This window comes from Barbus barbus, assembly GCF_936440315.1.
Source record: "Barbus barbus genome assembly, chromosome: 6".
Classification (NCBI taxonomy): domain Eukaryota; kingdom Metazoa; phylum Chordata; class Actinopteri; order Cypriniformes; family Cyprinidae; genus Barbus; species Barbus barbus.
Window position 1 is genome coordinate 17,588,294 of NC_136734.1, and position 27,151 is coordinate 17,615,444.

The 27,151-nt window shown below is 38.2% G+C and overlaps 2 protein-coding genes across 5 annotated transcripts; one reads left to right on the forward strand and one right to left on the reverse strand.

The window, feature by feature from the left end:
• Positions 1-6: 6 nt before the first annotated feature.
• On the forward strand, positions 7-7,473 carry LOC306871665 (ras-related protein Rab-14-like). Its single transcript, XM_079419752.1, has 8 exons — positions 7-244; positions 942-1,000; positions 1,176-1,229; positions 2,413-2,590; positions 2,695-2,761; positions 2,911-2,998; positions 5,058-5,088; positions 5,199-7,473. The coding sequence occupies exons 2-8, from the start codon at positions 949-951 to the stop codon at positions 5,374-5,376; spliced, it is 648 nt and encodes a 215-aa protein (XP_079275878.1). The 5' UTR covers positions 7-244; positions 942-948; the 3' UTR covers positions 5,377-7,473.
• LOC306871664 (centriolin-like) lies at positions 7,139-27,002 on the reverse strand. 4 transcript variants are annotated; one of them, XR_013784354.1, is made up of 32 exons: positions 26,776-27,002; positions 25,068-25,221; positions 24,716-24,936; positions 24,459-24,635; positions 22,036-22,101; positions 21,633-21,778; positions 21,337-21,520; positions 21,030-21,188; positions 20,444-20,623; positions 20,257-20,364; positions 19,906-20,047; positions 19,625-19,767; positions 19,367-19,535; positions 18,970-19,268; positions 18,360-18,517; positions 18,071-18,233; positions 17,256-17,386; positions 16,790-16,930; positions 16,585-16,711; positions 15,946-16,110; positions 15,706-15,865; positions 14,881-14,996; positions 14,561-14,778; positions 13,444-13,601; positions 13,297-13,361; positions 13,026-13,214; positions 11,230-11,422; positions 10,965-11,123; positions 9,406-9,609; positions 8,094-8,156; positions 7,836-8,015; positions 7,139-7,711 (listed from the first exon to the last, which is right to left on the reverse strand). XR_013784354.1 is itself a non-coding variant. In XM_079419750.1 (32 exons), exons 2-32 carry the CDS (start codon positions 25,171-25,173, stop codon positions 7,652-7,654), a joined length of 4,752 nt encoding a protein of 1,583 aa, XP_079275876.1. In that variant the 5' UTR covers positions 25,174-25,221; positions 26,776-27,002; the 3' UTR covers positions 7,139-7,651. The 4 variants fall into 4 exon arrangements, 3 of the variants coding, with proteins under 3 accessions (XP_079275876.1, XP_079275875.1, XP_079275877.1); XM_079419750.1 differs by having other exon boundaries at positions 10,965-11,128; positions 21,030-21,185; XM_079419749.1 differs by having other exon boundaries at positions 10,965-11,128.
• Between the last annotated feature and the right edge of the window lie 149 nt (positions 27,003-27,151).

A 27,151-nucleotide genomic window follows, 5' to 3' on the forward strand; every position in this document is an offset into this window, starting at 1 on the left:
CAGCTTGCCTCGATCTGACATTTTTTGAAAAATGCACATTTTGGCTTTTTGAGAAAAGCTTCTTTCTTCTGAAGCAGTTAGGCCTATTCTGAGGTGTGTGTGTATGGTGCTGTGTCTCCGGTGGAGGTCGCTGCTCTCACTGTTTTCATCGCAGCAGCACTTTTAGAGGAAGAAAGCGGCCAGACGGCTCACACACGCCGAGACCAACCCAAACCTCCAAAAACCACTTGAATTTATATTTTAGGTAAAGGATACACACAAGACAAGATACATTTCTCAATACTGCGTTTCAAAATCGTTGGATACTAACGACTGACACTGTTTTTACCGCTTTACGGGTCTAATTTTGGGAGTAGCAGTTAGCTTTAGCATTTCTGGGTTTGGTTCAGCGCGAGGTCAGCTAAGGCTAACTAGTCCTTTAATGCTCAACGTTAACACATTTATCGTCTGAAATGCGACACGGAAATGAGAGCGCCGCAGGCTTACGCGTTAAAATAATACTTTGAGTGATTTTTATTAGGAGTGGTCTTGCATATAGCTGCGAAACCTGTGACAGGAGTGTGTGATTAGCTGATTAGTCAGTCATGGCGCTGGCTGATTGTAGTGCTGCAGTCAGTGTTTATGTTCAGTGTCACGTTACTCTGCCTATATGCATTTCAGTTTACATTACTGTCGTGTTTGCTTGTCATTTCTACATTATTATTATCCTGAATTTGTCCTGAACGCTCACCACCGCGGTTAGGCAAACTTGTGGAGGAAAAGGGAAATGTGTCTTTAGAGACAATAGTAGGACTGACTAGTCGGTCAGCTGAGCTCTGCTGGATTGCTGTCAGAGTGGTTTCATTTTATTGTCGTGAATGTTTTACATTTGGCTCGCTTCGACTGTTTATGGGTTATTGTGTCATTTTAAGCTTTGAATCACATTTCTTTCTGCTTTCCAGAGCAAAAATGACGACTGCACCATATAACTATTCCTATATTTTCAAATATATCATTATTGGTAAGTGAGCAGCCCTTTTTCCACTACATTTTAGAAAACGTACAATATATTATATAAACGTTTTATAATATTTAGTGAATTTAAAATCTTGGATATTGTATTCTGTCTTTGTGACAAATCAGATGTCTTTGTGTTGTATTTTTGTCATATTTATGAATATTTGGTGTCTTTATAGGTGACATGGGGGTTGGAAAGTCATGTTTACTCCACCAGTTCACAGAAAAGAAATGTAAGTCCTAAGAATGGTATGAATTACACTGAAACAATGGAACAGTGCTTTTTAAAATATACCAAATGCTTGTTTTATCACAATACTGGAATTAATAATTTTTATACAATATCTTCAAAATCATCAATATTTGATCTGATACCATTTTTGATGCCATAGGGAAAAACTGCAACAACAAGGGCATACAATTTGAACAGTATCTAAGTTAAATTACTTTTGACGGTAATCCTAAAAAATAAGTATATTCTTTTAACTTATTTTCTTATGAACTGTTGTCTGAGATTCCTTAGGACCATTAGCTATTATTTAATAGTAATAATAATATATAAATTAATGTAAAAGTTATTAATGTAATTTCAGGAGGAGTACGCCCATCTAATCTTCCAATTAATATCAGAGTATAGAAGACAGCCTCTTACCACTTCTGTTGGTAGTTCTTTCGGCATCTCTCCACCTTCCCATCTCATCCTTTATGCATATTTATTTCATTTATCCTTCTGTCTATAGGGGGCTATCGGAGCTCGAGTAGAATAGTCTCTGAGCCCTCCATTGCAGACATCAATCCAAATCCGTTTACCACTGATGCTAAGATTATATGGGCGCACATTCGTGAAATATTATTTCAAGAGAGAAATATATTGTTATTGTAACTGCTGTAACTATGTAAAATGTAAAAAAATATGTATTTCAGAATAATTATAATTATTTTACTTTACACTGCAGTAGTAATAATATAATGCTTTTTATAACTTACAAGAGTTAAAGCCTCAAGCTTTTATTTTGGTGGAAAACTGCATTGAAACATTTAAATTTTCTGTGACAACAGAAAATTATCAAATAATTGCAAATCTTGTGAAAAGCTGTAATGACCTGTCTACAAAAATGGAGATTATGGAATGTGAAAAAGAGCAAATGGTGTATGTTGCATTTTCAAATGCAGAGATGAAGTTTGCAGCATTTACTGTGGATCGAGTTGCTCTAAAATGACCAGATCATTAGCTATTGTGGAAAAAGATTGAAACAGTTTCAAGTATATAAGTATCTGTGTACCAAACACACCATGTATGTTTTTACAACACACCATATGTTTTTTTTTTAGATTGATTATTGAATACAAACCTTTTGTCATTTCAAATAAAGTCTTTTTGTTTAATCTAGCATACTTAACTTTGTCTCGTTGTAGTTATGGCTGACTGTCCTCATACAATTGGCGTTGAGTTTGGTACGCGGATAATTGAAGTGAGTGGGCAGAAGGTGAAGCTTCAGATTTGGGACACTGCGGGGCAGGAGAGATTCCGCGCCGTCACACGCAGCTACTACAGAGGAGCCGCCGGGGCCCTCATGGTCTATGACATCACCAGGTAGACCAAGATTCTGTTTGGATCGCATTGAAGTTATTTGATTTGTGCCTGTTATCATATTTTTAAAAGTCGCAAGGAACATATGCAGTTCATGTTATTTGCAGGAGAAGCACGTACAACCACCTCAGCAGCTGGTTGACTGATGCTAGGAATCTCACCAACCCCAATACTGTAAGTTCATTAGCTTCAGCAACAATGATGCCTTTACATTTCCATTCTAGTAAATGGTGTTGGAGCTTCAAATATATTTTAAATGCAGATGTGGTTTGCACAAAGACCAACCTTGAGCCTGTTGTAAGGAAATCTGAAACTTTACTCAGGTGATCATACTAATTGGTAACAAAGCAGATCTAGAAGCCCAGCGTGATGTCACATATGAAGAGGCCAAGCAGTTTGCTGAAGAAAACGGTAAGGTGCAAGTAAGAATATATGAGGTCTTTCATTTAAGTGGTTAATATTTTATATTAAGTGATTTTTGTTAAAGAAATTGTTCAACCAAAAATGAAAATGTTATAAGATTTACCCTCAGGTCAAACAAGATGTAGATGAGTTTTTCTTCATTGGAGCAGACAGTCCAAAGAGCTGATAAAAATATCACCATAATCTACACAAGTGATCAATTAACGTCCTGTGATGCAGTAAGCTATGTGTTCAGAAGAAACAAATCCATCGTTAAGGCAGTTTAACGTTAAAATGTCACTTCTGCCCAGAATACTAGTCCATAACCATCCCCTGTTGTCCTTGCATCAAAATTCAATTCAGATTTTGAACTGTTTTAGCTTGTAAACAGTGATTGATCTATGCCTAGGTCTCTCCCGATTCAGACGAGTTGCCTTTTACTGGAGAAAGCAATATAATAGAGGACTCATATTTTAGCAGGAAGCAATGCTTTAAAGGTGACCAATCATGAAAATATGACACTTCCATCTTTTAAGTGCTATAATCAGGTCCCTGGTACATCTACCAACCAGGGAAACATGAAAAAGATTAACCCAGTAACTGTTTTGGTAAGCCTTTTTCTGCAAGCGTCTGAAAAAATGAGCGCATCTCATTTCACTCCCCTAGTGATGTTGCAAGGGATGCATCTCATTATAATCTTGCCACCCCTTAATCTGTAAATTTCTACCCACCACGCCATCATTTTGATTTCGCAAGTGACAATGGTGTACCAGTTCTAATGTCATGGCAAAAGTTTGAGCAAAACATGCTAACTGTTCTGCCTTTGGCTGCACAGAACACTATAGAGTCCCAGCCTCAGAGGAGACAAGAGAGCAGTGCATTTATTGATTTATTTATTGCATATTGCTGCTGCCACACACATCTAAAACCTTCACAGATGTAACCGAGTTACAAAAACAGTCGGTTACATCTGTGAAGGTTTTAGATGTGTGTGGCAGCAGCAATATGCAATAAATAAATCAATAAATGCACTGCTCTCTTGTGAATGAGAACTTAGTTTAGTACTCACATGCTGTGATAGCCACTTTCTGTACTTCGTGTGCTTCGGATGTGTGCACTCAGAAAAAATAGAGTCAGACTTGTAACCCAAAGGTCGTGGGTTCGAGTCTCAGGTCCGGCAGGGATTGTAGGTGGGGGGGAGTGAATAACCAACACTCTCCACCCTCAATACCACGATTGAGGTGAGACCCTTGAGCAAGGCACCGAACCCCCAACTGCTCCCCGGGCGCTGCAGCAATGGCTGCCCACTGCTCTGGGTGTGTGTTCACTATTGTGTGTACACTTGGATGGGTTAAATGCAGAGCATAAATTCCGAGTATGGGTCACCATACTTGGCCACACACCACTTCCCTTTCCCTTAAAATGCATGATTTCAGCGCAATAAACATGATAATCAGAACCAAAATAGATATTTTTTTAGCAGGTACGAGCTGTAATGGCGCAACTCTATTCTGGAAAAGGGGGCAGCAGATCATTTGCATTTAAATAGACAGGCACGAAAAACAGCGTGTTTCTGCTTCTACTCAAAATGGGCATTTTCAAAATGATATAATAAATGATCTGTGGCGTGTATTGAGCTGAAAATTCACAGACCCATTCTGGGGACACCTGAGACTTGTTGTAAAAAGGGGCATAATTGTCTCCTTTAAAGTTGCCCTATTACAAACACGCAGCTTTTCACTTCTCAACACATTAAGTATTGGATTGGAGTTGTGTGGGTTACTTGAGGATTATTGTGGTGTTTTTATCAGCTGTTTGGACTCTCATTCTGACGGCACCCATTCACTTAAGGGGATTGGTGACAGCAAGAGATATGATGCAAAATTTTTCTAAATCTGTTGCAATGATGAAACAAACTCCTCTATATCTTGAGTAATTTTTGGGTTAACTACTGCTTTTTACTGAACCATTTTTAGATCAAAATGGTAAAGCTGTTGAATTGACTGTAAGGCTAATACATTGTAGGGCATGCCACGCTCACTTTCACATCTTTAATCTTTTTAAACAGGTTTGTTATTCCTGGAGGCAAGTGCAAAAACGTAAGTGGCCTTTAGACCTGTGTCAGCTGGCACAGCATTCCCTCTTTGTCTGTAAAACGTACTTCGTATTTCAGTCCTCTTTATCATCTCCGCATATGTGCATCCAACAGAGGCGAGAATGTGGAGGATGCATTCCTTGAAGCTGCGAAGAAGATCTACCAGAACATTCAGGACGGCAGCCTGGACCTGAACGCGGCTGAGTCAGGGGTCCAGCACAAGCCTACCGCTCCCCAGGGTGGGCGGCTCAACAGTGACGCACAGCCCCAGAAGGAGGGCTGCAGCTGTTAATGACCATGAAGACTTCACTCTCTCTCTTTCTCTATTCCTATTCTCTCTTTGTCCCACATCCCACCTCTGCCTCCCTCTGTATCTAAAAGCCTCTCCCCTTCTGGTATGATTGCTTATGGAGTCTTGGGCCAGATGGCTCTGCGTGATGATGGAGGTGTAACATAATTCATTCCCTCCTTACTGCCCTCTTCTTCCCCTCCTCCCCTTCCTTCCCTCACTAGTTTAGCTTGTTTCTCATACGCACACATCCCAGTGCTCCCAGCAAGCACTCGAGGGAAGACGGCTCCTCCGCTGAACACTAATCCTGAAGAGAGAAGATGATTGTCGATAAACTGAAGAAATGCTGGGTTTATCCTTTACAGACGTGATGTGCATAACTATAAACTAAACCTCTCATGTACAGGAGCTGTCTGAATACTAGCGTAATGTAAATTATACGGAAATATTGGCAAACGTTATTTGTGTTGACATGATGTCAAGTGATCAGGAGGATATGCTTCAACGTTGTAACGCTGTTTTGTTAAAAAAAACTAAAACTGAAATATTGTATTCTGTTTTAAATTAGAGGTTTTGCAGTTTCACATCCAATCACCAAATATTTATCCCTGTTTGTACCTATTCAGGAAATAATATACATGTACTATACAAGATTAGTATTGTTTTGAGAAGAATTTCAATAGAAGGTCCATTGTAAAAAAAAAAAAAAAAAGTCGATTCAGACAGTTATTTTAACTTAGTAACTGTTATAGTAATATATTGAAGAGGATGGGGTGCATTTTAGGTCCTGAAGAATGGTTTCTGCACTGCAGTTTCAGTTAAGTTTTCTGAGGGTCTGGAGCGTGTTTTGTGTTACTGAGGTCTACAGTCTGTCGCACTATGAGGTTTCAGATCCCCTTCGATCTGTTCTTGAGCATCTGTAAACATTTCAACATCACAGTAGCTTAAGAAAAACAGATCGACAAGAGCATCTTGTACCGAACGTTCAGGCCTTGCAAACCCTCACCATATCAAGATTCATATTGTTTTTACATAATTTCAGTTGCCTTATATGCTTTTGTTAATTCTGATGTGTTGCCCGTTTTATTCATAATCCTCGTATAGCTTTTATTGAAAGAATTCCAGCGATTCACCTGTAATAGGGATTATGCCTTTTCAAAAGCATTCCATTAAATTAATTTCCAAACACTGATCATGTTTTTGACCTGAGCTGAGTTTCTTAAAGGTTTCTTAAGCATGATGCATGAGACAACTGCTTTTTACAGACATTGTGGTTTCCCCCAGTTCAAACAGAGTTAATTATATCTTTAAATATATAAATATGTAACAAATAGTCCACCACAGCATGAGAAACATAACTGAGGGGAGACTCGGCCCAGATCTGATTTGTACGACCAGCAGTTGTTTCTTTTTCCTTTGATGCACATTTGCAACAAACAGCTAAAAAGGCAAATACAAGCACTCCAAATATGATTTTCTATTCAATTTGTGTATTATGGTAGATTTTAGATGTGTTTTGTAAACTGAAAATCCATTTTTAATTTGCTCCTACTGTCTTGCTTTTTTCACATCTTAATGACATCTGCAAAAATTAATCTTCTGCGCACTTCTGTCTTCTGTAAGTGACTTGTTTGTAATTATGTTAATAAAGACAATACTGTAGACTGTGTTTTTGTCCACATACACGATTGGTCACACTGTATATAAGCAATAATGCTGAGACATCTTGAGAAGAGAAACTGGACAAAATAAAAGACTACTAATTGTATTGCACACTTAATTTAAGTTGTATTTGATTTGAGACAAACTGTATATAAAGAAAAGTGCTGTAATAAATACTCTGCATATCTTGGCTTTGAATACAAGGTCATTTTTGACAACAGTCATTAAAAATCTCATTCAGCCTGCATCAATGAGATCACATGATGAAACGTGAAACCTTCCTGCCTGCATCTGTTTCACCTGTAAACACTCACAGGACATTGTCTACTTTAACATGAGCAAACCTTGAGAAGGCACATCAGTTTGTGTTAAAAATAATTTCATAAAGCAACAACAACAAATCAGAGCTAGAGAATAAACTTTCACCATCTTGTTTTTACCTCAAGTTTCAGTTTGCTTATTTGTATATGGAAAGTGCTGACGCCAGACTATTTCTTTGGCATTTAGGAGACTGAAACACATCCAGCCTCTGCTCTAACTGAAGCAGGAAGTCATTGAAACGGTCTCGTGGATTTGGCTCAGTGGTTTCTGCGTGCTTGTTTCTGGTAAAGCGGGTTTAATCGAGCTGCTCCTCTGATAAGATCTGTGCTCCTCTGTAACCACCTGCTTTCATAATCTGACAAAAATTATGGAAATGAGTTACTTCTTTTTATATGCTGCTTGGTTACGTTACTGCATATGCAAATATTTCCTCATGTCAATACAAAATGGTCAGTGGAGAATTGTTTCTGATCAATTACATTGGCATGTTTTGGCAGAGCTTTCTGGTCATTGAAATAATAGGAGTCTTTGGAGGAGTTGCTGAGGAGCTGGTCCAGTTTGTCAACATGTCTGCGCAGACCCTGAATGCTGCCTTCAGTCTGCAGTCTGCGCTGACTCAGAGATTCCTGCTGGGAGAACATGCGTCTGCGCAGCTGAACCTGGATACCATGGAGAGATAAAATCTAAATCAATGTCTCAAAGTGTTACCTTATCAAATGATCAAGATTTGACTGTACCTTCAAGTGGTCCTCCTGCTGCCTCAGTCTCTCCCTCAGAGCTTCGCCTCGCCACTGTTCGTCCTGTTTGTAGCAAATGATCAACATTAGCACTATTGACTGCATCTTCTGATTCATTAATGATACGTGGTTTGCAAATGTGCCAGGTTTGAAAATACACAAGATAAATAAGATTTGAGAGCTGACAAAAATGAGGCAAATGAGCTACGTTTTGGTGCATTTTTATCCTTTTTAGAGCTCTCTGTGTAGCACTGATAGAATAATCAGACTTTACAGTGATATGAAGCGTAAATGTTACTTTATAGCAGTGGTTGCCAACTTTTTTTTCCAAGGCCACTGCAGTTCATAAATATGTTCAAAGTGCTCCTAATTTTGTTTTCAAAAGTTACTATAATCTATGGCTAGGCCTTGTTTATGTAAATTGAAAATTAAAGTAATTAGGCTACCTCATACAGTATATAAAGTTTTTCCAAAACAGTGGAATCCCTTGTTCTGCAAAGAAAAATTAAATGAAAGGGAAGTGGTGTGTGGCCAAGTATGGTGACCCATACTCGGAATTTATGCTCTGCATTTAACCCATTCAAGTGTACACACAGTAGTGAACATACACCCGGAGCAGTGGGCAGCCAATGCTGCGGCGCCCGGGGAGCTTCGGTGCCTTGCTCAAGGGTCTCACCTCAGTCATGGTATGGTAGAGAGTGTTGGTTATTCACTCCCCCACCTACAATCCCTGCCGGACCTGAGACTCGAACCCACGACCTTCGGGTTACAAGTCCAACTCTCTATCAATTAGGCCATGACTGCCCATCTAAAGTGATAGTTCATTCAAACATGAAAATTCTGTCATAATTTACTCACCGTTATGTCGTTACAAACCTGTATGACTTTATTCCTTATGTGGAAAAAGAAAGATGATATTTTGAAATATGTTGGTAACCAAACAGTTTCAGTTCCAACTGGCTTCCATTGTATTTTTTGTCCATACAACTGAAGTCAGTGACAACCAAAATGGTTTGGTTACCATCATTCTTCAAAATATTATTATTTTTTTTTTTCTGCAGAAGAAAGTCACTGGTTTGAAATGACACGAGGGTGAAGAAATTACAACAGAATTTTTGGGCTCTATTCCTTTAATAAAGGTGAATTTGAATAAAAAAATATTTAGATTTAGTTGTTTAGGTTAGCAGTTTTAACCTTATTTCATTGTTTGATTTAATTAAAAAAACCACTGCTTTAGAGTAATTGTGCATTTTTACACCCATATCTCCCATACTACAACACTTGTTTAAGAGGTGCATAGGAAAACCCTTACCTTAGTGTTGTATGCTGGGTTCCCCATGGATAGTGTAACACCGAGATGGTTCTCTTTCAAGCTGTCTGTGTCTGAGGAGGCACTAGAGGACGACTCCAGCTCCCTCAGCCCATTGTCCAGCTCTGTTTTCACCTGGGATCTCAGAGAGTGCACGCTGTCCTTGATCTCACGCAGTTGAGTGTTGTTCTCTTCTTGGCTCTGCAGCTGAGAGAGGCACATGACAGTCATTCATCTTCCTCGTATTCACTGATAACCACGTGCTTCAGAAGCCAGCCCAAACAAGTAGAACAAATATGTTTATCTGCAACAAAGCTATTACAGTAAACAGATGTGGTGTGTTACAGTGCTATTTCCTGTCTGTACTTTGTCTTTGAGGCAGAGCAGCTCTTGAGAAATGGTTCTGAGCTCTTCCTGTAGCGTTCTGGCTTGTTTATGGTTTTCTTGAGTAGTTTTTCCACAGTTAGCAGGTCCCTTTGGAGCTGTACACGCTCTTGAAACAAGCTCAAGTTAGTCTGACGGCTATAAACTATAGCAAAGCACACAGCCAGAGGCGACCAAAGACTTTAAGGATAAATAAAGGAAGGTTGAAATAATAAAGTTAGCACAGTATACCCAACCATGAACCTATAATGCTTACAATCTCATTCTATTGGATTACTGCTTCATTTCTCCTAGTCTTTCAAATATTTTACAATCACTTGTTTAAATTGGCCAAACAATCCAATACTGATAATATCAAATTTGTTGAGATTAGTCTTAAGTAAAATATAACTAAAATACCTTAAATAAAATAAAGTATACATATTAGATGAAAAAAATGAAACTTGCACTGGCAACGAAACAAGTTTATGTAAGTACTAAAGTGTTAAGTACAAAAATTGAATGAAAATGAAAATGTAAAAATTTAATTAAAATTAATGAAAACAAATAGAAAAAGAATAGAAATAGAAATTAAATATAAAATGAAAATAGAATATTAAATGAAATATATTTATTAAATGTTTTACAATTCAAACTAAAGCAAATGACAAAAGCACATAACCAAATGACTAAAATATTTACATTGAAGTACTAAAATTACATTAAAATTATATTTAATTAAATTTAAATAAAATTAAACAAATAAAAACTAAACAGAATATAAAAAATAATTATACAAATAAAAAAACTAAATGATCACATACCAAATTTACTAAAACTTGAGTTGAAAAGAAAACCTAAAATATAAAAAAGGCTATTTAAAAATATCAATAAATACTATAATAGAATATAAGCAATACTAAAGTAACACTGAACTAAACTAAACGGCATAAAAATATATTTTGCGGAATGTTTTTGTGCATATAATAAAAGAACAAGTGGTCTAAAACAACTTTAATTGACTTTTATTGTATGAACCCCAAAAACGGAGAAATTCTTTAAAATATCTTCTTTTATGCAACAAAGAACAAAGTCAGTTAGGTTTGGAACAACATTTAAATGCCCTTAATGATATACAGTAGTGCCTATGCAGCATCTCCATGGTCCATTAAACTGGCAGTGTACTACTTATGAATCACCTTTTCCACTCCCTGCAGTTTTTGCTCGTTTGTGCGGCTGTGGTTCCTCTGGGCCTCCTGAGGTCCCTCAGCGCTGGTCCTGTTAGACAGCAGAGCCTCCTGCAGGCTATAGGTCTCCTCAACAGCATGCAGGAGTCTGGAGTCCCGCTCACACACCTCCTGCTCTGAACACACACTCACGCTTCAGTGTGACAAAGGCAAGCCGAACTGCATTTATCAGGCTAAGTGTAAGGGAACACATGGTAATGTTGCTCATGCAACTCACCTAGCTTCTCCACCTGCTCTTGTAGTGCAGTGCACTGTTTGCGCTCCCTCTGCAGGTCAATTTCAGCGGCTGCGACCTGCTCCATTCGGTCCAGCCTGAGGCCCAGAGCGCTCTCTACTGCCTGCAGCTTCTGCTGCTTCAGTCTGCACTGCTGCTCCAGATCAGTGCTCTGCAGCTGCTGCACTCTCATCAGCTACACAAAGAACACAAATACCATGTCTTCATTAGGACCCCCAGAAAATGACACAAACTCGGTTCGCCCACATCATGTCTCAGACATAATGATTTGAAAAGAGTTTTAAAGGTTATAGTTCACCCAAAAACAGGGTGACCATACGGAAACATACATATAGAAACACTCAAAATATAGAAATCCTGGCAAGGATGCGTCCCGTATAAATGGCACATATGGCCAGCCTACCCAAAAATTTTATTCTGTCATCATTTACTCACAGTTATGCTATTCTAAATCCACAAAGGGGCAGTTGCATTTACCATTGCTTGACAATTTTTCATTGGCAAAATATACAATACTGGGAATTTTTTGTGAGTGGGTTCAGATTCGCAGTGCAGATTAACAGAAGCTGATTGGTTTGAAAGTGACTCCTGTGTGATACAACTACACTGACAACAGAAAACTCTCTTTTTTTTTTTCACCCACAATATTTTGCAGAGATTTCGCTAATGTGACCTCAAGACTTTTGTCCATCCAAGGAACACAGAAATATTTTTAATGAAACCTTCCTTTCAAAGTCCATTCCGCCTTAACTTTGACTCTTTAAAAAGTTCAAAAAGGTAAGAAAGAAAAATGCTTTGAAAAACTCGTGCCACAGTTTTCCAATTCTTCAGAAATGGATCAAATGCATTTGTTACTAAAGGTAAGACAGTTGAACTGCAGCAAAATTATTATTTTTTTTGTTGCTGTACACCCTTAAAAGACCATCTACTGCCTTGATCAATATAATCAAAGACCATCATTGCACATTACAGTTTATTTTTCATCATGTGGTTGGTAAAAAAGCTGCAAATAAGGCCCATACACTGAGGTTTAAAAAAGCTAATGCGAGATAAAAGTCACCAACTTACTGAGGAGCAGCAAACATTTAATAAATGTCTATTTTATATTATATATTTATTTAGGTCACATTTTAGTTTAGGGACCAATTCTCACTATTAACTATTAATTACTAATTTTCTCTCATAATTTGCTGCATAATACTTACTAGGTGAGATATGTGGGATGTAGAATATGGCTGTGCAGAATATGTGATTTATAAATACTAATAAACAGCCAATAAGATAGTAATCTGCATTCTGATAAGCAACTAGTTAATGGTGAGAACTGGTCCGTAAACTAAAGTGTTACCCGTGTTTATTATTATTTATTAGCAACTTTGATATAGATATAGATAAATATATCATAGATATATTTACTGTTATATTATGTACATTTACATTTATGCATTTAGCAGACGCTTTTATCCAAAGCGACTTACATTTGCATTCAAGTTAGTTTTTTACATTTTATCAGCTCTTGCTAGATATATTACTGTTATATTATGTATATTTCTTTGACTTGTCAATACTTGGTTTATGTATAATGCTTTAGCAATAAACACAATCATTCCAATAAAGTACTTTAAGAATGAAAATTGAGATTTTAAGAGAAATCCATAATGGACTTCTAATGAAGGGTGAGTAATTGGCTACTTGTGGGTGAACTCTCCCTTTAAGATAATTTATCCTCCAGTTTCAAAGGTAAAGGATATGAAAAATACAACAGTGTGTCACTTCACCTTTTCATGTTCTTGAAACTGTGTCTGTTTCATGACTACTTCTGCCTTGAGCTCCTGTAGCTGTTGACCCAGTCTGTCCAGCTTCTGCTGTCTCCTCCTGATCTTCTCCTCTTTCTCCTGTAGTTCAGCCTTTTGCTCCTTCTGTTGCTTCATTAGCTCTTCCCGCTGCCTCCTCGCAGCCTTTACCTCCTAAACAGGAACAAGAGAAACACTTTTCATGCCATGGGGCAGTAATACCCCCTAGATATGCAGTGTTTTGCTGTAAACTCACCTCTCTGATCTCATCTAACTGAGTTTGAGATTCCATCAGCTGTTTCTTCAATCTGCTCAACTCCTCTGTGGGTAAAACCAACATTTCAGTGTTTATTAAAATAAACATATAAGAGCTGATGTTAAAGTAAAGCTGTTGAGCGGATACCCTCATGCTGCTGCTCCAGGGCTGCTGTGTCCCCGCTGATCTCCTGATGCTTATCGCGTGCGTGTTTCTGGTCCTGTTGTAGTTTGTCCAGCTCAGTCTTTAGTCTAAGCAGCTCTGTTTCTGCAGTCCTCGCCCTCGTCTCTGTTGCTTCCAAACACCTGAAACCACAGCAATACAGTCCATTTAAGCTACACCAGTTAATTTTTTTAACTGAAGTACAGTTGGACTGGAGTAGTGCTAGCATTAGCCTCAAGGGGTCAGAGGTTGTGTCCAAAATCACTTCATATGCCCTCATTCACTAGTCCCTACGTCAGACCGAAAATATAGTGCACTTGAAGGACTGAATGAAAAAGAAATGAGCAAATTTGGACACACAGTGCACTAGAAACACTGTCCCTTTTGCCCTTATCATGAAATCTGTCATAGTAACTAGCTTGTATAAACCTTAATTAAACAATTTAATAATTAAGACCCAGTAACTCATTTTGCATGGCCCTCACAGTGTATTATGGGTATTCTCTAGCCATTTCATGTACATTGGTCATACACTCAATGGCTACTTTGGTTTCGGACACCACTACAAAATGGTTGTCCCCTCAAAAAGTGTATTTCAACATGTCTAGTCCAAATTTCCATCTGTATTTTTATGCATATTTATGAAAAAAAAACACTTGTAAGTGTCAAGTTTGTTTTCTTGATGCTTTATTGCCACATTTTTGCTCATCCAGTATGTTTCCCTCTCCTAGGCTGAGACATAATACTAATAATAATAATATGCTGGTAGGCATGGATGAATGATTTTTTGGTAAATTAAACTTTAATTAATTTTGTTTAAGCTGAATGAAAACAGCTGTTGTTGATTCTGGCCAAGAACTGATCACTTAAATTACTGATCGACATTTAATTAAACCAACCACAGTTAAATTTGATTAGTATTTCATATAGGCGCAGATAAATCTGAAATAACTGTCATAATAATAATAACAGAACCAACAACAAAGTGGCAGCTCTATCAAATATTGACGCATCAGTCTTTTCAATATGACTCAAACATCTCAAAAGATTGTTCAGATTAGTCAAAGAAATGAGAAAATATTAGAAATCTTCCATACGTTACCTCTGAGCATGTGTCCGTCTGGCCTCCAGGTTTCTGCACTGTTCCTGTAGGCTGCTCCTCTCTTGGACTGCTGTGTCTGTTTGCTGTTGCAGGTCGAGGCTCTTCTGTTGGAGGGTGTGCAGCTCTGCTCTCTCTTTCTCCAGCAGGTTCATCTGTCTCTCAGCCTCCCCACGCTGCTCCTGTAGCTCCTGCTGCACGCGCTGCAGTTCTACACGCACCTGAGCAGCAGACGCTCGAACGTTAACTTCACATCTTACTCCAGTCTCGCATTAATCATCAGCACAGACAGTACAGGTGAAGGTAAAATGTTTAGAACTGACCTGTAGCAGAGTTTCCTGGCTCCTCTCTAGCTGGTCCAATTTCTGGTTATGCTGGAGCTTCACACCCTCTAATTCCCCTGTCTCCAACTGGACCATTTCCAACACATGCTTCAGCTCTAAATACACACAAATTCCACACACCTGAACATAAATTAGGAGAACCACAATATTTCCAAAACTGATACTATTTGCGGATTTTTCCACTCTGTCAACTTAACAAAAATAGGTTTGAACAGTCTGTTCAAAAAGTCATCCGTTTAACACTTTTAGTTTTTAATTTGTACTTGGTCTGACAACATTTTCACTGGGCCCACCAAGAAAGATGATTTGTTTAATATTTACAATACATTTTAGATTTGCTAGAAATATTTTTATTTTATTTACATTTTTTTTTACAAAAAGAAAAGGTTATTTAAAATTAAGATGAAAATTACAGAATGTACAGTAAATATGTAACTATAAATTCATAAACACTTTTGCTGGTAGTAAAATTTTTTGTGGCTCATAGTTTTAACACATCTTACTGGTACTTTTAAAACATTGTTGCAAGATTGCTTGCATTGTCACCAATGTGAATATACCACAGGAAACTAGACCAAAATGAGCATGATCAATAAATGTCAAACCTTTATAGAAACGAAGGATTGGCCCTCAGGGGAAAGTGACTATTCCGTCAACTGACCAGAAACCCTCTCATGAGGCCCTGTAGTGGAACCGCAACTGTAAAGAGGTTTCCAAACAGCCCCACTTCCTTTCTGCCTTTCGTCTTCCACTCACACCATTGGTTGAGCCAAATGTGGAACTGGTCACTCTGTTGTAACTGACCTGCTTTATGTTTTTTGATGGCTGAATGGAGGTTCTGCAGGGTTTCATCCTCCTTCTGCTGCTCTTTCTTATAATCTGCCAGTCTGGTTTTCTTCTCAGACAGCTGAGAGTCCAGCTCCCCCTTCTGCACGGCCAGAGACTGCACATCCACACGGAGCTCCTACACATACCCAGACTGTTCATCAAAAGTACTTCCTAGATATTTAAACAATGCACTAATATTCTGTGCATGTGAAAAACCTGAATGTGCTGGTGTAACAGTTGGGCATCTTCTTCTCCCTGTCTGAGCACATCCAACAGGCCCTGCCTGTGTTTCTCCACACTAATTCTCAACACTTCCTCTTCCTTTTTCCACTGCTCCAGCTTCCTGTCCAGCAAAGAGAGCTCCTCCTGCTGCAACACCACCTGTACCCAACACAAGAAACCCAGTCTTTTTCACTTTTTTACATTTTTATGCTCACAATGGCTGCATTTATTTGATCACACATAAAACAGCAATATTGTGAAATAATATTATTTATATCAATAAATATTATTTATTCATATAATAATAACTATAATTTAATATAAATAAATGTATTTTCTATTTCAGTATATATTAAAATGTAATTTATTCCTGTGATATCTAAGCTGGTTTTTAGCAGCCATTACTCCAGTCTTCAGTGTCACGTGATCCTTTAGAAATCATTTGTTTATGCTGAGTTGAGGCTCAAGAAATATTTAATATTATTTTTAATGCTGTAAACAGTTGTGCTGCTTAAACTGTCATAGACCCTTTAAAGATTTTTTCCACCAAAGCAATTTGTTGCATTGTAAATGTATTTGTAATCTATTTAATCAGTCTTTGCTGAATAAAAGCATCAATTTCTTAATTGTTACCCGAGCGCTGACTTCGTCCAGCTCTGTTTTGCGTTGTGCTAGACAGTCTTCTGTCTCTCTGCAGCTCTGCAAGAGTTTCACCTCCAGGCTCTGGGTCTCTCTGAGCTCTTTCTCATCAGTTTCCAGTCTATATAGAAGAGACAGACAGTTCAGTGGAGAGACATTTCCTGCATTTAGTGATATAAAGAAATGATAGTTGTCACACCGGTCAGCCATTCTCTCCAGCTTTCTGTTGACTTCTTGAAACTTTGAATCTTGACATGCGAGGACCTTATCTACTTCGTGTAGATTATGTTCTTGGTCCTGTTTACTTTTCTGCAACTCCTTAACCTCCTCTTGAAGATTCCTGCAGCAGCACATTTACAAGTCTCAATTTTCACTATTAGCAATTCTCTAACTCAAACAAAACTTGATGCACTCACAGAACAGCCTAAAAAGCTGCTGTCAAGCTTCATTTAAAAGTAGACAATGTGTAGGTTGATTTTCCCAAAAAGTGGTGCCTTCAACACTGCGCTACCTTTTATTCGGAACAATGTCAGATGGAAAAATAGTTTGGTAAATCTTTTCAAACCAGTCAATATTTTCACAATTCTGTTTGATGCCAAAAACAACATATACGTAAAATTACACGTAAGGATTCAGATTGAGAAATATGTTGTCGTTGTGTTTACCTGAGCTGTTGTCTGGTTTGCACCAGCTGTGTGGCACCGTCTTGAGCTCTCTGTTCCATCTCCACCAGTTCTCGTTCTGTCTCTTCCACTCGCCTCCTGGCCTCATTGTAGCGTTGCATGCGCTCTTTAGTCTGCAAACACACATGCATTACATCATTAGCATCTTCTTATAGATGATGTATATATTTAGGAAAACCAGTTTTGGGAAAGCTAACAGTACTCAAGCTACTCTTTTAAATAAGTAGTTGTTTACACTACAAGCTAGTAACAAAGAGTAGATAATTACAATGAAGCATTATAATGTGGCTGTAATATTGTGAAATAGTATTACAATTTACAATAACTAATTTCTATTTTAGGTATACTTTAAGTCATTTATTTCTGTGATGGCAAAGCTCAGTTTTCAGCAACCATTACTTGTCAGCAGTCTTTGGTGTCACATGATCCTTTAGAGTCACATGATCTCATTATCAATGTAGAAAACAATTGTAATTGTATTTGTGTGGTATATATATATATATATATATATATATATATATATATATATTTTTTTTTTTTACATCCTTACTAACCCTTACTAAGTCAACTTTTGAATGTTGTAGGAAATAATGTCAACTTATTTCCCTGCAGTGACTAATGAACCAGAAGTCTTGCAAATTCACAGAAAATGGCTTACTTCCACGTTGAAAAATAAGATGTATACTAATTCAAAAATATATTGAATATATTATTATATATGATACTGGAGAATTGACAGAAATGTGAAGGAAGAGAGAGAAGACAAGCTATATTGCGCTTTTGTCTTGGTACTGAACCTTGGCTCGAGTGTCTTTGAGCTCTGTTTCAGCCTCTAGCAGCAACCTGTCAGCCTCTCTGAGCTCTACTCTGCGCTTCAGCAGGGTCTTCTCCACACACTTCACCTCTCCCAGCACACACTGCTCCTCCTCAGCATGTGATAAGGAGCCTTCCAGCCCACTCCTGATGAACCAAAAACAGTGAGGTATGTGATACTTTTATAGATATGTTTTGTGCATTTCAGTGGAGTATTGTGTTACATTAAGTCTATATTGAGTAAGATATACTGGTGTTGATATGCTGACTAACGTGTGGCGCTGCAGTGTGTGGACAGTCCTGCGCAGGCGTTTGATTTCCTTCTGTAGGTCTGCTGTTTTTTCTTGAAGTGCTTGCTGTTCTTTATCACTGTGAGCTCTATCAGCGCACTCCTCTTTCAGCCTACGCTCTGCCTTCTTCAGATCGCGCTCCTGAAACACAAACCAAAACTACTTATCTTGAAAATGATGGACATTTAAATGCACACTACCCAATGTTTGGGGTCAGTAAGATTTTTAATTGTTTTTGAAAGAAATCTAAGGAAGTTGACAAGAAAATATCAAGAGAAAATACATTAATATGCTGATTTGGTGCTCACGTAACATTTCTTATTATTATCATTGATGAAAAGATGTTCAACAGCATTAAGAATATAAATATTTTGTAACAATGTCTTTAATGTAACTTCATCAATTTAATTCGGCTTTGCTGTAAAAAAAAAAAAAAAGACTAGACACAAAAAAGACACATAATTGCAATATGACCAAAATCTGATTAATATTAGAATATCTTTTGTAACATTTATACAGTACATTAAAATGATTAAAATTAAGTGTATAACATTGTAGCACAACTCAACAGCTGAAATCTACATATCTCATACCAAGTCCTGATGTCCAGGCACATTACAGTGCAGCGTCCCACTGGGCACCAGAGGAATAGTTACATTGCTAGGTGGAGGTCCGTACATCAGCCTGGCTCCATCAGGGGGCGGCCCATAGAGGACTGTACTTGAGCCAATAGGAAGTCCAGGCACAGGGTGATTGTAGATAAATGAACCAGGAGGAAAAGAAGTACCATTAGGTTGAGTAAATCCAGCAGAGACTGATGGAGGAGTGAAGCGTGTTCCAGACACCCCCTCTATATCGCTCTCTCTTCCACTGTCTCTGCCCATCTGTGCATCTGAAGAGACATGAGGACAGATATTACAGCACTGACATGATATTGACCATGATGACGTTGGAGAGAAAGACTCTGAACTGGGGTTCCATGGCACTTGCCTCTCTTTCCGTGATTGTGCGGATGGGGGGAATAGACCCAGTATCCTCCATTAACAGGTCTTCTTTCCCTGTGTGCTCTGTGTTTGGACCGCCGGCCTCTCTCAGGGGACTGTGGGTGCACAGAGCCCAGTCCTGAGTCTTGTGTGCCCTGAGATCCAAAACTAGGGGCCTGAGGACAAAAAAACATGCTGATTGCAATAAAAAACTGGCATTTACAAGTGCATTCCTTTTCTCATGCTAAAATAACATGTTTCTTACATTTTGATTTGACGGGACATAGTACCAACATCCTGTGCTTGGCAGGGGATCTCCTAAACTGGACAGGAAGTTATTCTGTTGTAGAAGAGTCTCCCTCAGTGCTCCAATCTCTTCCAGAAGCTCTTCTAGATTTACGCTGTTAGCTAAACAAACCACAATATATAACAAGACCTATTTTTAGCCTTGAAGGAAATGTGCATGGTGTTTGCCCACAAAACATGCCACCATAACGCTAGGGTGTTTTGAGGAGATACAGTATTATGAAAAGATGATAAACAAACCTTCTTTGGCTTGTGCTAGTTGATCTCTGAGACGTTTGGTTTGGGCCTGTTGTCTTTTCAAGGTTTGGTTTAATCTGTCCAATTCTTGCTGTTGAATACTAGAGTTTGGGACACTCTGGAGATTCCCATCTGTCTCATGAACCTATAAAAACAAGAAACCATGCATTAACATAGAGATGGGAACAGTACATTAGTAAACTAAAGCCACCATTTCACTATATACAACACTATCTCCTATCTACTTCACAACCAGTCTGAAAGTTCAGAGTGTCCTCCACCAAGGACAGTCATCCTCAGAATGTGGAAATGCAGATAAGACGGAAGTCTGAAGATTCTGAGCAGACACATTACCCTGTCTCTCAAAAGCTTCTGGAGAACCTCGATTTCTTCTTCAGCATTAGACAAGTCCTGAATGGCCTGGGCAGCCTGAATCCTGGTGCTTTGTAACTCCTCTGCATTCTACACACATATAAGCAGATCATCATCAGTGAATTCTCTCGTATTGATATTGGCCCCTAAAGACCTCAAGCAGTCTTACCGCTGCTCTCTCCTGATGTATTTTCTCTATGGTGCTATGAAGAGAGTGAAGTTTGTCCTTTGCTGCAGTCAGTTGTTGGGCAGCCATTCTGTCAGCAGAGGAAAAAGAGCTCCTGAGGGCCTGCAACTCCAGACTGAGAGATTCTAGCTGCTCCTGAGTCTGGCTCTCTTCAGCTTTCACCTAGAAAAACAACAGCTTTTAAATACATAGCTGCTTAAAGCAATATCCAAAGTAAAATACACGTTAAGCCCTATTGTGGAATAAATTAATCATGGCACTGGTAACTCTCATACAGTTTCCATAGGTTCCAAGAGTAAAAAAAAAACTTTCTTGCTAAAGTTTCCTAAACATTACATTTGATTAAAGCTTTGAAATTATAGCTTCTACAGATCTAGAGAGGTGGTGCTAAGGAGGAGGAGGGCAAAAGTAAATCCTCACGGCTTGCAGCACTGAGCTGTAATTAATCAATAATCCACTCTGAAGAATTTTCAGATATTCAGCAAAAATAGAAGAAAATCAAGACGGTAGCAAGAAAAGAAATAAGAATAAAATAAAAATAAGAAATAAATCACTCTCATTCTGGCACCTGTTTATCTTGTTCTTCTAATTCAGCAAGAAGACGGTCCCTGTCCATTTCTGTCTCCTCTAAACGCTGTAGCATCAGGTACTGCTGTTCATGAGCATCTTCCAGCTCCTTCCTCAATCTATGTAGCTCCACCTCCTCACCCTGTCTCTCTGCTGCCTGCTAGAATCAAACACAGGGAGATCAGAATCACTTTATACTAAAACATTATAATGAAATTATACTGGAATATGTGAGCTTTAGAAATGGCAATGTAACTGAAAAATCTATTTCAAACAATGATTACTTGAATTCCACAACATCAACTCACCCAAGCCTTGTATCTTTCTTGGTACTTCCTGAGTCTCTCTCTGAGCGAACTCATCTCTCCAGCAAGTCTCTCCTGACAGCGGTGGGCCTCGTCTCTATCTCTCTGAGCAGCAGATACCACACGATGCACCTCCTGTTGTAGCTCCATAAATTTCTTATTCACTGGTTCTCCAAGGTCTTCAAAGCTGCAACAGGACAGAATAACAAAGACATATTGCCAATCTGATAGACACATCTGTAGCCACACAGTCCACTTATTTTAAATTTGCTAAAATATACAATAAGAATCTATAATACCTTATTATTTCTTGTCCTGTAGCTATGGCTCTTCTCAGCTCTCCTAAATGTTTAACCACACTTTCCGGGCAAAGCATCTCCTCCCTAACCTGCTCCAAATCACACTGAAGAGCATCCGCCTTCTCCTTAAAATTGTCTCTTTGCTCCTGTGAAAGACATTTTCAGCCAGGGAATCAAAGATGTGAGTCTTACTGGAGGCTGAATGATTCTCATACATCAACAACAGCAGAATGTACAGCACACTTTTTTTTACAGGCTGTGAGAAGAGTTTGAATGAGTGAAGGGTGTCTGTATTTCAGAGGTGCATCCTTTAGTCTTTCCAAGAATCCTCTCTTCGCAATAGAGGAAAAAGTCTGACAGAGCTTTATTATTCTGGTATGAAGTTTGTTGTGCAGTAACACACCTGGAGAGTGTTGACCTGTTGAAGAAGCTCTGTGTTCTCAAGCTCTCTGTCGACAGCCATCTGCATCTGCGTTTTACATTTAGACAAAAATAACGTCACATTAATGCTATTCTTTTGAACTTTCGATATATCAAAGAATCCTGAAAACAAATATCTAACATGGTTTCGACCAAAATATTTAGCAGTACGAGTTTTCAACATTGATAAGAATAAGAAATGTTTCTTAAGCAACTTCCTAATTTAAACTAATTAGTTCCTAATTTAACTAAATGCTGTTCTTTTGAACTTTTCATCAAGGAATCCTAAAAAGTACCACAAAACTATTAATAAGTAAACTATTAACATGATTTTAGTATTGATAATAATATGAAATGTTTTTGAACACCAAATCAGCATATAAGAATGATTTCTGAAGAATCATGTGACACTGAAGACTGAAGTTAAATAATTACCACTAAAATAATGACATTTAAAATATAATAAATTGGAAAACAGTAATAATATTTCACAATATTACTGTTTTACCGTATTTTTGATCAAAGAAATGCAGTCTTGGTTAAGGGACTTTAAAAAATGTTTGAAAAAGTCTTTAACAAAACATAAAGAAATATTACAGACCCTAAACTTTTGAACGGTTGTGTATGTTTAAGGCACAAGCTCCAAATTGAATGCAAACACTGATGTTTGCTGATAAAACACATGAAAGAGTGAATATGTGAGATCTGAAAGGGTGAAAGATAAGATTTTTTGTGAATAATGACTTAAATTTCAGCTTGTTGATGAAGGATATTTTAAGAATATGGATGAGGACATATCAAGAATATCTGAAAAATAGTGCAAAATTAATTTTATTGCGAGAGTTGCTCCGTTTTGGAGCGTGACAGGCACTAGTCACAGTCTAACTTACTTTTATGGAAAAGCGCAACATGAATATTCAAGTTAAATTTTGTGAAATTTAAAGGGGACCTTTTATGCAAAAATCACTTTTATAAGGTATTTGTACATAGTTGTGTGGCAGCAATGTGTGAAAACAACCAGCCTATAATGGTACAAATCCACCCACACATTTTTTTATAATCCCAATAAATTATCTCTCCAAACGAGCGGTTTCAGATTCTCCCTTTGTACATGTCACTGAAGGGAAAAAGTCCCGCCCATTTGTGATGCTCTCTGCCCTATTAGCATAGACACAGCCCTGAGTGAGAAGCAGCAGTCCACCATTACTGTTTTCTTGCTGTAACATTAGCTGCTGGAGATATACAATGTCAGCCCAAACAGGCATGACAAGTGATGTGTTTTGGGATGCACCAACAGACATAGAAGTCTCCATAGACTCCCTCCTTCTGAGCCACTGAGGACAATGTGGTTAAATTTCATTTTCGAAGGAAATATCCCAGGAAAAATCGGATCAATACCAACGCTTCATGTGCGAATGTCAGCTTCAGTCAAAGTAAGTATCACGCATTTGTTTTCCAAATTGCCTTACTGAAAGCGCTTCTTGGCACTCTGTAAGGTTAATATTGCTAAAGCTATGCCTGTTTTCACTGGTGCTGCCTTCACATGCTACCAGAATGATCATAAATATGTGGTAGTTAAAAATTCCATATGAAAGCAATGTGAAGTCGACTGCTTGAATTTGTCGAGACTCGAGCTCATAATCACTTGGGACACGACGTGGATAAAGTTTGTGATAGCGTGCTAAGGCACAATGAGAACAGCTGTCGTTATTTTTATCGTGCCGTGCTCCCTGTCTGTGTAATTCATAAGCAATCATTTATTATGCACAGTACAATCAGATGACTGACTTTTAAACAAAGTACATTTTCTGTAAAGATAACAGGCTTGTTCTAATTGTATGAATGTTTATTTGCAAAGACCGGTATTGCCGGAGCTTGAGCCCTTAAAGCTCTGCCCTCTTCTAAAAAGGGGCCGGAGCACAAGCTCATTTGCATTTAAAGGGAAACACACACAAAAATGGCACGTTTTGGCTCATACCGTAAAAGTGACAATTGTAACAAGCTATAAAAATTTTCTGTGGGGTATTTTGAGCTAAAACTTCAAATACACACTCTGGGGACATCAGAGACTTATTTTACATCTTGAAAAAAGAGACATAATATGTCCCCTTTTTTTTTTTAAATGTAATTTTTTTTTGTTATTTCTAGGGGTGGGGAACGTTGATCCTGGAGGGCCGGTGTCCCTGCAGAGTTTAGCTCCAACCCTAATCAAACACACCTGAACCAGCTAATCAAGGTCTTCAAGATGCAGTTAGGTATTTCTTTTCCAGGTGTTTTCAGGGTTGGAGGAAAGTGGCCCTCCAGGATCAACGTTCCCCACCCCTGTTCTAGGTGAATTATGCCATTACAAAAATAATAATATGTTATTCATGAATATGAAAAAAAATCAATGAAGATATATCCTACTTGACTTAGTCGACGCAGTCTGCCCAACTCCTCCTTCAGCTGTGTGGCCTCAGTATCTCTCTCCTGTAGTTGAGTCTCCAGCTCTGCCTCATATTCACTGACCTGCCCCTGAGCCTGCTTCAGCTCTTCATTCTCCTTCCTCAGATCCTCCAATTCCTGCTGCTGATGCTGCAGCTCCTAGAACACATCAAACAGTGCGATCATGTTGATTTGACTTATTACAGAGTGGCGAACTTATGTCAGAAACAGCCTCCAACCTCCTGTGCGCTTTCAGCACTCAGAGCTTCTTTCTGCAACTGTGCGCATTGCTGCTCCTTCTCACATAGGAGGCATTGCAGAGCGTCTTTCTCCCTCTGCAGACGCCTGCAATCTAACTGGGCTCTTCGTGCTTGGTCCTTCACCCCCTGCAGATACTCCTGGAGACCTGCGATGATTCCCTCCAGGTCACGCTTGAGTGCTTCATTAGCAGCGATCTGACCTGAAAGAGTTGAGTGGTTTCTTCTGCTTATTTGATGATTTTACAATATCGTATTCATTAGTTTATAATGGTTCAAAGACTATTTTTATCTTATTAAGGTTAAAAAACAACATTTAAAAAAAGTTGCTGACCATCAGTAAGTTGTTGTTCTAGTTCTTTGATCTCCTGTGTTTCCTTGTGGATGCGTGTGATCATGTCATCCAGCCTGCCCTCCAGTTCCTGGTGCTTTCTGCTCATGATGGCCAGCAACTGTGTCTTCTTGGACAACTGAGCCTTTACATGGGCCTGCAGGAGCAATAGTAGAGAGAGTTGGGATAGGGTGCTATTACATGATTCTATTACAATCCTGCTGGTTTTTGACTCTGAGGCCCCTCTTTGTCCAAGATGTCTAACTCAATACCTCTCTAAACTAAGCTGATATGTATCTTTGGAACTTCTTTTGTAATAAAAATAAGTACTCAAAAATATGAGCTTATTAAAATGTTTAATTTTGTACATCTATAATGTGTTTTTTTTATTAACATTATGTTAATATAACTAAATGTAAATAATTTTAAGATTGAGTGATTTAAGACTGATTCTGCTGAACACAAAAGAAGATATTTTGAATAGTGTTGGTAACCAAACAGACACTGGCTTTCATATACGTTTTAACTATTTTCCGTAATCAATGGCTACTGTCAACTGTTTGGTTACCAATATTCTTCAAAATTTTGTGCTTAAGAGCTGAAAGAAAATCATACCTGTTTGAAACAACTTGAGGGTGAGTAAATGATAACAGAATTTTCATGTTTCAGTGAACTATCCTTTTAAGGCCCATTTATACCAAGGATTATAACTATAACAAATAATGATAACAAAAAAGTTTTAATAATCTTTTAAATCTTTTACGTCTACCACTGCAACAACATAGCAACATCCTAGCATCCTGGAGGTGATTTTCATTGACAAAGACCCTCACATTTCTTGTAGAAAATGTAAAAAAATTTAGTGTTACTACTAGGTTTAATTCATTATTAAACTGATCTAGACTGATCACTGATTCCCAGTCTCTTCAAATCACTCTGATACAAATCACAGAAGTCAAAAAAGAAAAGGTCGGATACCCTGTTTACCAATTCATATACACTGAAAAAATTGATGTAAAGAATTTTCAGTGAGAAATTGCTAGTTAATATTACAATTAATTACAAACAAATTGAATTTAAATTGAAAATTTTAAGTTTTAAATTCAGTTTAAATTTTTTGTTTTTTTATTTTACTTACAATTTATGAAAAATATGTTTTTTTTTGCAGTGTACTACCTGTATATCCACCCAAAATAGTAATCCAAACAGTATGTGAACTGGACGTGAATAGGAACGCAGGGACAGTCTTGGACTTCTGCATTTGTTACTTCTCAACCCATTCACTTCCTCTTCCCTCCCAACGAAAAATTATCTCAAAGTGAAAATGCAACACTTCCATTAAACATTATTTTAAACGATGCCTTGTTAATTAGCAAGTTTGCTTTAAAACTTCAAACCAAAACTATTCATAAATAAAGATTACAGAAGTATAGATTTATCTAGAGGTTTACTGATTTAATACTGTGCATTGTTTTTGTCCACTGCTCTCATAAAATATGTAAGCCAGCAAACTCTGATGACATAATGCCTTTGCAATTTCCTGTTATAAACACTGAAAATATACAACAATGATCAACTTTAAAAATGAAGTAATGTTCAATAATGCTAGATACCAATAATCACTTCTACAAACAACATTACAAGCAACAAATTGCAACAGTATGACAGCAGCCTCCCATGAGCCCCTCCTTGACCCCAGTGGAGTACTTACTACAGCGGTGTGGCTGCCATCTCTTCGCTTTCTGTCTCTATATATCCATTTTTCTGATGTTGCTGCCCCACAAGGAGTAACAGGGGCTCCTTGTGCAGGAAGAGAACATTTCCTGGCTCTCTTAGCTTTTGCTCTAAACTTCAGAGCTCTTTTCCAAGGACTTGAACTATCACTAAAAGAAGCCCCCTCCTCTAGACTTCATTCTCCCCCTCCTCCTCTATCCCTGCAGTCTTTCCACCCTCCTCTCAACTCTCTTTGAATCAACACAGGAAACTTTCAGCGGCCTCAGCCAATCAGTGACTGTGTCTGTGGCCGGGTGGGAGTAAGGAACCTCTCTGGCTCCACCCACAGCATCAACAGATTTCCCAGGACAGAA